At 47.1% G+C, this 13,062-nt stretch overlaps 1 protein-coding gene across 13 annotated transcripts in view; it reads right to left on the bottom strand.

Annotated features, from left to right (window-relative positions):
* ZNF185 (zinc finger protein 185 with LIM domain) overlaps positions 1–13,062 on the bottom strand; it is a 396,414-nt gene that overhangs the window by 108,228 nt on the left and 275,124 nt on the right. For all 13 annotated transcript variants that reach the window (XM_075572684.1, XM_075572683.1, XM_075572693.1 and 10 more), the window contains one exon: positions 10,116–10,178. In XM_075572684.1, the coding sequence (XP_075428799.1) occupies positions 10,116–10,178 (63 nt within the window). The remainder of the gene's footprint in view (positions 1–10,115; positions 10,179–13,062) is intronic.

Here is a 13,062-nt window from a genome sequence, read left to right as displayed (position 1 = left end):
TGATGATGTCACCGGCCTGGTTACTCCCCGCTACCTCTGTTTCAGACCTCTCAGTCACAGCACTCTGCTTCCAGGTAAAAGCATCTGCTGGGACCCGGATGTATGTCCTGATAGAAGGAGGGTCTTTTGCAGTCAGCACGGCGCAACGTAGTGCAGTGCAGCTACGGAAGGGGAGCGATCGGGAGTCCTCTGGTGACGTCACGTGGGCGACTCTACACGTTTCACTGGGCGTCACCTGCCTCCCTCAAGTGGGGAGAGGCACTACTAAATTTGGGGCAGCGATGCCCATACGTACAGCCAGGAAGAGGGCACCAGGTCTGTCCCATTATTGGACATGCTCAGGCCTGATGTCAACGCCTCCCCTGTCACTCAAGAGCAGCACCACGGAGTGGGGAAAACCCATATTGACTACTGGAAGGCCTGTTCTTACCAGGACTTACTGGCAGGAGTAGGGCAGACTAGTAGCCAAAAATGGCATGGCTACATGCTCCCTCTGGTGGAATCCCAACGACCCCGCTTGGGTCTACATTTTCGGGTACCATCCTTTAGAGGTAACCTGAAACAGAACAGAGGAAACATTTTCACATAGTTAACATCACAGTTGATATGCATGATACTTCTTCTGTGAGCACAGTATTTTACAGCTTACTTGAACAATCAGCAGCTGTCTTGACAGAAACATGGGTCCTTTCCAACATAGAGAACCTTACTCAGTAATAATGTTCAGGGTCTGGTTTACGCACTAGTGTCCCTGAACTATGTCACTGTTATGTAGAACACCCTCTTAGGATGCCTTTCGGACACGTATTCTACCCGGTCCATGTACAGTAGATTGATCTCCCTACTTTCCACACCTCCATGAGGTAGGCCACTCTTTCCTCCACGTTGTGAAAGGTACTCTTGCTATACTCAAGGCTATAAGCCCTGATCACCTCAATCAACCATTTCTCTCGGTTCTCGTCTATCTCCCGCATTAAAGGCTCTGGCACATAGGGGTACTCAAACCCGTGAGAATGCCGGTATCTTTGTACTACATGCCGCTCAGCTCTGCTGATTTTGGTTAATCTGCAGCGTTCAGCCCTTCATGCTCAACCCAGAACAGCGGTTCCTGTACAGGTGGTTCTCAGTCAGTTAAGACCACTCCTTTGGGCTGCACTATTCCCAACCTTATTTCTTGCTCCCTGCGTCTCATGACCTCAGCGGTTTCCTCAGGGCTCAACTCTTCTACCTCCCACCAATGATCTACCAGGTCAACCTCTTCTAACAGAAATCGGGTGCGGTCCATATACAGCATGTAACCCCGAAATCTAGGGTGCCACCAGGGCAGGGATTTACTTGGAGCAGCCATGGAAGACCCTGTGTGTGAGGTAGTGCACGAGGAAAAACTTGAAACATCAGAAGTTACAGACATTGCATAATGGCTAACCCCACTGGTCACACTACACACATCCTCATCATCAGGATAATCATCACCAAAAGCCCAATCCCGATAGTCCTGGGAAGGTGTAGCCGGCTTAAGAAGGCCGTGCCCTCTATTTAGGATTCTTTGAAAAAGGTCGGTATAGTACCCGGGAAGTGGTCTGCGGGTTTGGGGCAACAAAGTTTTGATTAGAGTCCTGGATCTGTCCTCCCCCCGGACTGGAAACCAGTGTGATATTGACAATATATGGTTCTATTACAGGCTTGGGTGTACGGCCCAGCACATGGTCCTGGTATCTGACCATCTCTGCAGGGGTCAGGCACTTAGTGCTCTCCATAGTGAACGCATTCTTGCGAGCCAACCCCTCCTTTAACGACTGAATAAAGGCAGCTCCTTTTACTGAAGGGGTAGCGTACTCACCAGAGCGGGAATCGGCAATTTCTTATCCGCCCCAGCAGTCGCTCGCGTAGTGACGTCATTTCCAGCAGGTCTCGCGGGGTTCTGGTACAGCTCCCGGTCCCACACCGGAAGTGCGTCGACATCTGTTTTTTGCACGGTGTGGCATCATCGTCATCCGCATGGACATCGGCACCGGAAGGTACCTCCATCGGCACCGGAGAATCCCTGGATAGGCCGCTGGGCACCTCCATGATCAGCTGGCTCATCCGCCTCTCAGGTCTAACAGTTGCGGTCATCAGGACTGAACGTCTCCGTCTCTCGGAGACACTGGGACTGGTTGGTCCCTCCACAGCTTCGGTAGTCATACTCAGCAGTGGCCGAAACACCGTCGGCTGCTGGCACTGGAGAAAGGTAGGGACACCTCCGCAGGGGAGAGACACTGGATCATTTCCATGTCATCAGTGGCAAACAGCAGGGCCCTTTCCGGTTCCCGCACCTCTGAGAACAGTGGTGTCTCATCACCCCAGGCAGTCCTCTTATCAGGTTGCTCGTGGGCTGGTTTCGGTTCACTGACCGTCTCTGGTTCCTCTGCGGGGATCGGGTCTGGATCCGACTCAGCCTGCTCTGTAATCATCGGGGTACTCAGACCCGCTGGGGCCTTTTCTGGGGCACACGGCCCTCCAAAGCCTCCATAGCTGAGGTAGAAGGTGTATTAATAGCAGGGTCAACCACCCGGGTATTGGGGTCGGTCACATCTTTATTTGCAAACTCTGTAGGCTGCAGCGTGGGCTTCAGGAACCGTGCTCCGCATCTGGCACAGTGGGTTCCCTATATCTGGTCACCACTGGGGAAATCACACTTGGGTCAGAGGCACTTGAGATACCTCTTCCCTTCCACCTTCACTACCAGGAGACCTCCTGGTAGACGGTAGTGGGTGAAGTCCATGTCACTAGACATATTCAGTTTGTTCTGTAAACACGGGCACAGGAGCAAAGGTAATTTTACTCCTCTTATTCGCCAGGCTCCAAAGAACTGAGGGTCTGGTTGGCTACATCTGGCTCCTCCCTTGTTTTCGGCAGTCGTAGAGCATTGATTGTCACCATGCCCCCTCCCTTTGGTGGAGATTAGAGGAGGGGCACACAGGGACAGGCGTGACTATGATTCCTGGCTGAACCAGTCACATCGCTTGGGTGGGGTCCTGGCTTTTGCGTCAGACCCTTGCAGAACTTTGCAAAAAGACGTGCAGCTTTTCTGCAAGCCGCCCACGCAGTTCCCATTCTCGGCGGGAACTGCCATTTTAGGTAGTGTGACTCACAAGGCACTTTCCCAGGCAAGGAAAACTCCATTTTGAGCACAGTCCGTTCTCTGACCCCACAGGAGTCGGAATTCCGACAGGAATCCGTTTTCTGTAGGTCTCCACAGCACATGATTTAGCCGTCTACCGAGAGTAGGTTATACCCCAGGCTAGCAAGGCTCTTTCCGATACGCTGCACACGTTCTCACAAACACTCTGTGGTTCCATAGTCTGGCTATGGCTAGTGGAACTCATGGCATTCTTCCAGCAGAGGGTTCTAGGCACCTAGTATGTCAGGCACCCTTCCTAAGACACTCCCTATCAGTACCTTACTCCGCCCCTCTTGGCAGCCGGCATTGCAGACCCTCTCCAGGGATTCCTGGGACACGTTAACCAGAGCACCCCATTTAGGCGTCATATTACTACCCACCTCAGGCCAACTTAGAACAGCAATAGCCTTTGTGCCTCCAGACCATTCACCCGATAGGGCAGTCTAGGCCATAGTTATTGGTGGTGATCCGGGTCCCCAGGACACTATACCTAGCCTCCCTCCTTCCTTAGCACTTGCTCTGGAAGCGTACCTTTTTACTTCCAGCCTTGTTTCGCTGAAAGCCTGTCCTGTTACAGATCTCTCCAAATGTAACGGTGTTTCCCCCACCCTATGGGAGATTCTGCCATAACAGGTAGTGTGGTGCATTATACCTGCTGATCACAGTAGGGCTCAGTTTTCCGCCGATGGTAGGGGGGGACACAGGACTAGGCTTCTGGGGTACATTACCAATTTGTATTTCTAGCAGTGCAGCACCTCCATATGCCGCAGGCTCTAGATGAATGGAGGTGATCTCCTACAGTATAATTTCTCCCTTTCCTCCCAGTAAGATCACACACAGGTAGGAAGTATAATAACTCAGGAAGGTTTATTCGTGGTACACGAACAGTACACAGCAAGCTTCTGCCCTATGCAGACTCTGGCTCGGCTACCCAGCTGAAGGATGGTCCCTGGACCTTCACTACAGGACAAGGGCACCCGCAGCAGTCCTAGCTCTTCCCTGCCTCTATATCAGAGGCAGAAGTATGGTGCACACTCACTCTCCCCCTAGGAGTAGAGGCCCAGGAAAGGCCCGATATTCAGCCTCTCTAGTGTGGCACCAGGTCTGTCCCATGATTGGACATGCTCAGGCCTGATGTCACCGCCTCCCCTGTCCCCTGTCACTCAAGAGCAGCACTAGGGAGTGGGGAAAACCCATTTTGACTATTGACAGGCCTGCTCTTACCAGGGCTTACTGTCAGGTGTAGGGCAGACTAGTAGCCATAGATGCCATGGCTACACTTACATTTAGTGGATGGGGTGATGTGGAGATGTGCTGTTTGTTGAGACAGCTATGCATATTTTATGGGCTGTACTTTTTTTAAAATTTGAATACATAAAGATGTTATGTTATATTGATTTTGTTTTTTCTTGCGCTCCTCTCTTTTATATTTTATATGTGGAGCAGGCATACAATGCACTGGGGCACACAGCCAAAATCTTGCTTCAAGGCCTGCTGTTCCCTATTCCATCTTTGTACCCGAGTTGGATGTCTGCAAAGCAGAGCAATGTGTTAACCATCCTTCGGTTTTTGAAGAGGATAAGTAAAGTTCAATGTTTAGTAGAGGTTACAATCACGCTTGAGATGGGGGTGGGGGGTTTATTCATTAAAGTGTGATAGTGCAAATTGGAGCACTATCACAGGGAAACACCCATTGACTTGACTGGGAGTTTCCACAGGATCGTGCCCAGTTGGCACCATCATTACTATCACAATTTAGTTAATATGCTCTTTGCAGCTTTAAATTTGCAGTAAATTGTAAAAAATGCAACAATTAAACAATTGCATCTTTTTCTACAGTGTAGTCTGTGGGGGTTACTCATCAAAGTGCGATAGTGCAAATTGGCCCCCACTGCACAAACACTCCCATTGACTTTAATGGCAGTCTCTGTGCGTGATAGGGATATTGCTTATTACTAGGGTGACCAGACATCCCGGTTTATCCGGGACAGTCCCGGATGTACTGCACATGCCCTGGTATTCCGACAATTATTTGAAAATTTTTCGGAAGTCCCGGTTTTGGCTGCAGAGAAAAAGGGGCGGGCCAGGTTCCTGAAGGGACAGGGCCAGCATCGTAAGGAACGGAGTTAGAAATATGAAGAGAGAAACAGCCACAGGGGGCGCTGCCTGGCTTCTCCTCAGAGCTGGTTTATGTGGGACAGTGTGTGTGTTTGTCTGATGGTCAGTCTTTGTGTATGGTGTGTGTCTGTGCAGGTGAGTGGCTGTGTGTGTGTCTGTGCCAGTCAGTATGCGCAGGTCAGTGGCTGTGTAAGTGTGTGTGTGTGTGCAGGTCAGTGGCTGTGTGAGTGTCTGTGCAGGTCAGTGGCTGTGTGTGTGTGTGTGTGTGTGTGTCTGTCTGTGCAGGTCAGTGGCTGTGTGTGTCTGTGCAAGTAAGTTGCTGTGTGTATGTCTGTGCAGTCAGTGGCTTTGTGTATGCGCAGGTCAGTGGCTGTGTGTGTATGCGCAGGTCAGTGGCTGTGTGTGTATGTGCAGGTCAGTGGCTGTGTGAGTGTCTGTGCAGGTCAGTGGCGTTGTGAGTGTCTGTGCAGGTCAGTGGATGTGTGAGTATGTGCAGGTCAGTGGCTGTGTGTGTATGTGTAGGTCAGTGGCTGTGTGAGTGTCTGTGCAGGTCAGTGGCTGTGTGTGTGTGTTTGTGTGTGCAGATAAGTGGCTGTGTGTGTCTGTGCAGTCAGTGGCTGTGTGTATGCGCAGGTCAGTGGCTGTGTGTGTATGCGCAGGTCAGTGTGTGTGTGTGTGTGTGTGTGTGTGTGTGTGTGTGTGTGTGTGTGTGTGGGTCAGTGGCTGTGTGAGTGTCTGTGCAGGTCAGTGTGTGCAGGTCAGTGGCTGTTTGAGTGTCTGTGCATGTCAGTGGCTGTGTGTGTGTGTGTGTGTGTGTTAGTGTGTGCAGGTTAGTGGTTGTGTCAGTGTCTGTGCAGGTCAGTGGATGTGTGAGTATGTGCAGGTCAGTGGCTGTGTGAGTGTCTGTGCAGGTCAGTGGCTGTGTGTGTCTGTGCAGGTCAGTGGCTTTGTGAGCGTCTGCAGGTCTGTCTGTGCCGGTCAGTATCTGTGTGTCTGCAGGTCAGTGGCGGTGTGTCTGTGCAGGCCTGTCTGTGTATGTATGTATGTCTTTATTTATATAGCGCCATTAATGTACATAGCGCTTCACAGTAGTAATACACGTAACTATCATATAAATAACAAATAATACAAATAACAGATCATGGGAATAAGTGCTTCAAACATAAAAGTAACATTTCGGAAGAGGAGTCCCTGCTCCAAAGAGCTTACAATCTAATTGGTAGGTAGGAAGAATGTACCGAGACAGTAGGAGGGCATTCTGGTAAGTGCGTCTGCAAGGGGCCAAGCTTTATGTAGCTGTGTGTTAGTATTAACCACGGTGCTACTCATATGCTTCATTAAGTAAGTGTGTCTTAAGGTGGGTCGTAAAGGTGGATAGAGAGGGTGCTAGTCGGTATTGAGGGGAAGGGCTTTCCAGAGGTATGGGTCAGTCAGTGAGAAGGGTTTAAGGCGGGAGAGGGCTTTAGATACAAAGGGGGTAGAGAGAAGGCATCCTTGAGCAGAACGCAAGAGTCGGTTTGGTGCATAGAGAAAAATTAAGGCTGAGATGTAGGGAGGGCAGAAGAGTGTAAGCTTTACAAGTGGGGAGGAGAATTGAGTGCGAGATGCGGGATTTGATCGGAAGCCAGGAGAGGGATTTCAGGAGGGGAGACGCGGAGACAGATTTAGGAAAGAGCAGAGCGATTCTGGCAGTAGTGTTAAGGATAGATTGTAAGGGAGACAGGTGAGAGGCAAGAAGGCCGGACAGCAGGAGGTTACAGTAATCAAGACAGGAGAGAATGAGGGCCTGAGTCAGAGTTTTAGCAGTCGAGCAACAGAGGAAAGGGCGTATCTTTGTAATATTGCGGATGTAAAAAGCAACAGGTTTTAGATACGTTTTGAATGTGAGAGGAGAATGTGTGAGAGGAGTCGAGTGTGACCACTAGGAAGCGTGCTTGGGCTACTGGGTGATTGACAGTACTTCCAACAGTAATGTGGGAGGAGGTAGCAGGGCCAGGTTTGGGAGGAAGTATGAAGAGCTCTGTTTTTGCATGGTAATTTTAAGTCGGCGGAGGGCCATTGTGACGGGGAGGAAAGGGTTAATACCTGATTTGCATGCATTACTGTTGTTGCCCTGTCCCCGCCATTTTTATTCCCCATGTGCAGGCCATTCCCTGTCTGCGAGGGTAAAAGACAAGATGCATTGCTTGCCATACCCTCTAACCAACACCTGATAGAAGATCTTAAATGTAAGGCAGGAGGTATTTTTTTGTAAGTCTAAGCAGGAATTACTTGGACATCCAGCTGTGATATGGGTGAATGAGCTTCGGTATTTTTATGACCAAGCCTGAAAGGGCTGTAATTATTTTTATGATGGAGCCTAAAAAGGCTCCCACAGATTTAGAGTCCCCCTGTCAAAAAGAGTGTCAATTATGACAAGACCCAGAGGCCCATAATGTATACAATACAGACATACTGATGCACAGCAGATGTCAGGCTAGTGACACCTTTAAGTCAAAAATCAGACTTAGTGGCCCCAAGTTATGGGTGTAGCCCAGGTATGCTAAGTGGCATGGGCGTCAACCTGACCCATGCGCCCTGCCCACCGGACAGCCCTTTTGACCGGTCTTATGAATTGTGGGTCACTTGGCTATTCGTGGTTTTTTTTGTTCCCACGAGGGGATTGGATCCAGATGTTAAAGATAGTTTTGGGCAGTCTATAAATGTGGCTTCCCAATTATTCCCAGTTCGATTCCTGAATTTTAATCCATGATGTAAAGATGCAAGACTTTGTTCCAGTACAGCAGCAACCAGTCCAGGAGTGAAGGGGTTAACAACCACATAACCACAGGACTTTTAAAACCAAGGCTGCATTTCTTGCACTGGCAAGCAAAGGACAATTTCTTTCGTTCCAAGGACAATTTCTTTCGTTTCCTGATCCCAGTGAGTGTGGCTTCTGCAGATGTCGTGTGTTTGTCTATTAAGGAAATAAATCACAATTTATTTTGCAACTTGTTCTGTTCAATCAAGTACCCAGAAATATAAATGTGTTGATAAAAGTTGATGTCATCGTGACAGCCATCCAGGATGATATCGCAGAGAGACATTCAGAAACTTTGGTCTGTACAGCAGGAGTAAGGTCGGGGGTTGAAAAGTAAATTTGTGTGTTGTCAGCATTTGGTGATTTTAATTACATTACTAAAGGAAATGAAAATTCTTGCTCCCCTGTAAGGCCTCATCCATGGTTGTTGCTTGCTGGCGGAGGCGCGCTGAGGCACACTTCCGCTCAGCACTGAGCCCCTACAGCCACAATTAGGGCGGCTTTAGTAGGGGCTTGCCTATGCTTCCGCAAGCGCGCAGAAGCATAGGCCTTAAGGAATTTAAAATTTCCCTGCTTGCCGGAGCGCAGGGCCGGTCACGTGAGTGGTTCGCCCAATGAGGGCGAACCAGCTCCGTGACGTCACTGGCCCGCCCCCGGCACACACCCTGACGGCGTGCAGGGAAAGCACCCGCAAGGCCAGGGAAAGCACCTGCTTTCCCTGTGCCTCAGCGCGCCCCAGCATGCCAGCGGGAAGCTTGGCCGAGGACTAAGACCACTCACTGGAAAAAAAAGAAAGTTGTAATCAAGTCAATAACCTTTAATGAATGACCTTTATACATACATACTTAAACCCAAGAGATGGGATTAGGTCAGCTAGAGAAAGTGTGTACAGAGAAAAGAGAAGAGTTCCCAGGACAGAGCCCTGGGGTACCCCCACAGAGAGATTGATAGAGTAGGAGGAGGAGGAGTTAGCAGAAGAGACACTGAAAGTACGATGGGAGAGGTAAGAGGAGATCCAGGATAGAGCTTTGTTAACGAATACCAAGAGTATGGAGAATGTGAAAAAGAAGTGGGTGGTCCACGGTGTCAAATGCTGCAGAGAGGTCAAGTAATATGAGCAGAGTGTAATGACCTCTGTCTTTGGCAGCATGGAGGTCATTAGTTATTTAGCTATTTCAGTCAAGTGAGCAGTGCGGAAGCCATATTGTAGAGGGTCTAGGAGGGAATAGGTGGTGAGAAAGTAGAGTAAGCGAGAGAATACAAGATGTTCAAGATGTTGCATAACTGCATGGGTGTCTGTACGTAGAGGAAAAAGGCAGAATGGGGTGTGGGAAGGGAGAATGGGGAAGAGAATGGATGAGGGAAGGGAGTGAGAGAAGGGGGGAGGAAGGGAGAGAGAAAGTAGGGGAGGGAGAGGGAGACTGATGGGGAGAGAGAATGAGGGAAAGGGCGAGAGAAAATTGGGGGGGGAGGGGGTTGAGAGAAAATTGGGGAGGGGAGGGATAGAGAGAATGGGGGGAATGTAGAGCGAGAATGGGGGAGAAGATGGTAGAGAGAGAATGGGAAGAGGTAGAATGAATAATACAGCATCAATGGTGACACTATTAGATACATATAATTATAATATTTTTTTATTAATGTCATTTGTTGTGTTAATAATTTTTTTATGTGTCATGTTTTTTTTATTTTCAAAATCTGGTCACCCTACTTATTACTGAATAACCTTCTATGTATCAAGGCAATTTTGGAACAAAAATCCTGGACATACTTTTAAAGAAAGCGATGCAAGATTAAAATGTATCAAGGTAATTTTCTTTAATTGACCCTGTTTTTAATGTAAAGCTATATGCTGCAGGTGATCACATTAAAAATACTTTACTGATTTGATTTCATGGTTTTTAGTGTGGAATATTTGTGTGTAATGAATTATGCACACATATTCCATAGAGCATCTGCCATTTTGTGTGTTTCTTTTATTGTTTCTTTATATGTATATAATTCTAGTACTTAAATAATAGCAATTATAAACTCTACCTTGCTTCTGTAGTGGCAACTTTAGGCTTTGTATCAACTTGGGGAAGGGGTTCTTGCTGCACACTGAAAGAAAACATAGAGGGTTGAAATATTTACACACATCTAAGCAGTAATTATCCTGGTGGTTTAAAATGCAGCTCCAAGTTCTTATACTGCGGATAAATCCTTTTGTCACAAGTCACATATTTGTGGGAATCAGGGGGGCGTTCACAATACTCTGATAAGGGGTACTGGAGCTCAATCAGTATTTACAGACATGGTATTGAATGGCAAATCATGCTGATTGAGCCCGTATATCCCTTATCACAGCTTTCTGAATCCCCCTCAGGTCTGTGCAGCTTATTTATTAAAGTGCGTTAGTGCCAATCGGCCAATACTGCATGAAAACTCCCATTCACGGGTTAATGAAAAAACAGCACTTTTGCAGCAAACCTTTAATGAAGTTGTCATCAAGAGGTGTTCATGTGTATGTCATTACCCATAATCCCAGTGCGAGCACTGTGTACTGTGTGATTATGGGGTAAAGCAGGGTTGGGGACCTGAGATGGGTAAATGTGCTCATTCGTGATCTTTATCATCAAGAGAAGCATTTTAATTCAACCTTTTTTTTACTGTTACTGTATTACTATTATAGTACTTTAACTTTATTTTATCTGTGGTGTCAGCATGCAATAAAAAGAGTGAGGGAAGAGTTAAGTGATGCACATATTCTAATAGGATCTATCAAAGTCTGGATCTCTGGTCATCCTTTCCTCAGTTTTTGGTGGCATAAACTCCCAATCTGTGTCATATGGAAGTAACTTTTTGTGCTGCATACTGTAGATCCAATTATCTAACTAGCTTTCTAAATGATCGAGTGTGTGGATCTCTGGCTGTTAATTATTTTAGTGTAAGTAACTGTTGTGCAATTATTTCTCTTTAGTGCCTGTATTTTTATACAACCATCTTCCAAAATAGCATTACATTATAGTTATACAGTATCTGTGAATATATGTTCTGCAATCCTCATTGACTGTGTAAATCACTATCCACTAGCCAGTAATGTCTCTTTGTAATAAAACTCTCCTTGTGTAAATTGTTTTAAACATCTTCCTTCCTTTCTGCTGCCCTTTGTTTGCAGTTCTCATAAGGTACAAACACCCCTAAAGACGATCAAACACTATCTTATTGTTTAAGAGAAATGTACTTATGTATAATCTTTTTTTCTAGCACTGATGTACCATCCTAATTCCAAGACCGCACAGGGAGTTATGTCAAAACCTTGTTATGCAACAGATATTTCAGAAACTTGCACACTGTAAAAAATCCAACAAATATGGGGAGTACAGGCGGTCCTGGGTTATCCGACGCAATGCGTTACTCAAAATGGCGTCGGATAGCGAAGCGTCGTAAAGCGAAACCCGTTTTTCCATAGGAACACTGTTTAAATCAAACGTTCCGTTCCTGAAGGCATTTTTAATGCTAAAATACACAGAAAATGTTACTCAAGCAATAAGATATGCAGCACACACATAGATTATGATGGAAACATTATATTTATTGATTTCAGAACTGTAAAATAAAACTATAAAAATAAAACTATGCTGTATTCTGTACAGAAATGTACATGAGCAAAAAAAAAAACATATCAATTATTGGAAGAAGATGATTGGGGGGGGGGATCTTCAACAGACAACGGACTTTTTGGAGGTGATGTAGGTGGAGTTGAAGGTTTCGACCTCTTGAAGAATCTCTTCATTGAATTCTGGACAGATCCTTTCCTTTTCTGCGTGTAGATCTCTCTATAGCAGCTGATTTGGTTAGACACCCCACGACTGACTGTTGAACTCCGTTCAATGTTAGGGTCATTGTCCTCAAATATGGCCAGTGCGCTATCAATGTGCTTGAATGCCGCAGCCAACATTTTGCTTGACAATGATTTACGTGGCTGTGGCTGTGCCACATCAGCAGATTGGTGGGCCTCCTCTTCAGCAATTTTTTGCTCTTCTAATTGCATGAGGTCTTCATTGCTCAACTCGTTAGAATGTGAGGCGAGCAACTCCTCAATATCCTCGGTTTCCACCTCCAAGTTGAGATCTCTGGCCATTTGCTCAACAGTTTCTGTAACTTCTGCAACAGTCTCTGTAAGGCCTTGGACATCAGACACAAAATCAGGGCACAAATTACGCCAAACTCCATTTAAATTGGATTGTTTCACCTCATTCCATGCCTCTCCGATGTTTCTCACTGCATGGAGAATGTTGTAACCCTTCCAAAATTCTTTTAAGGTTGGACCACCTTCCACATCGGTTGCTCTGATGGCCTGGGCAAATGTTCGCCTAAGATAGTAGGCCTTGAAGGAAGCGATAACCCCCTGGTCCATCGGCTGTATCAATGAGGTGGTGTTGGGGGGCATGAACACCACCATGACGTTTGGATGATGGTCATCCAGGTACACGGGATGGCCAGGAGCATTGTCCAGGAGCAGCAATGCTTTGAAATCGAGGTTCTGGTTCATGCAATATAATTGCACCGCTCACCCCGCCGCTGTGATACTCCGCCAGCCGCTTTACCGCAAAGGTTTGCTGGTACCGCTGAGCCACCGTAGCCGAAGACCAATACGGGTGACGTCATCACGCAGTGAGGATCGTGTGTATTCCAGGAAGCAGCACTCACAGGAACACTGAATCGGATCCCCGGCAGCAGAGACGACTACATCACCAGGCGAACGGCGAGATCAACGGCCAAGACCACCAAAACCAAGTGCTTATATACTACTTACCTGTGTTGAGTAGTTTTTCAATTTTAGACCAGGCGGAGCAAAGAACGGAACTGTTGGACTAAGTTCCAAATCACAAGAGTGCGGATAGTGCCTAGGCACCTGTCCATCATTCATTTTATCATATTCAATTTATATTTATAAATTGTTATCCATGGTTTTTTAACCTTATTTTAATAATAAATTGCT

This window comes from Ascaphus truei, chromosome 16 (assembly GCF_040206685.1).
Source record: "Ascaphus truei isolate aAscTru1 chromosome 16, aAscTru1.hap1, whole genome shotgun sequence".
NCBI classification, from domain to species: Eukaryota; Metazoa; Chordata; class Amphibia; order Anura; family Ascaphidae; genus Ascaphus; species Ascaphus truei.
Note: the sequence above shows the minus strand (reverse complement) of the source record. Positions and strands in the feature narration are given on the sequence as shown.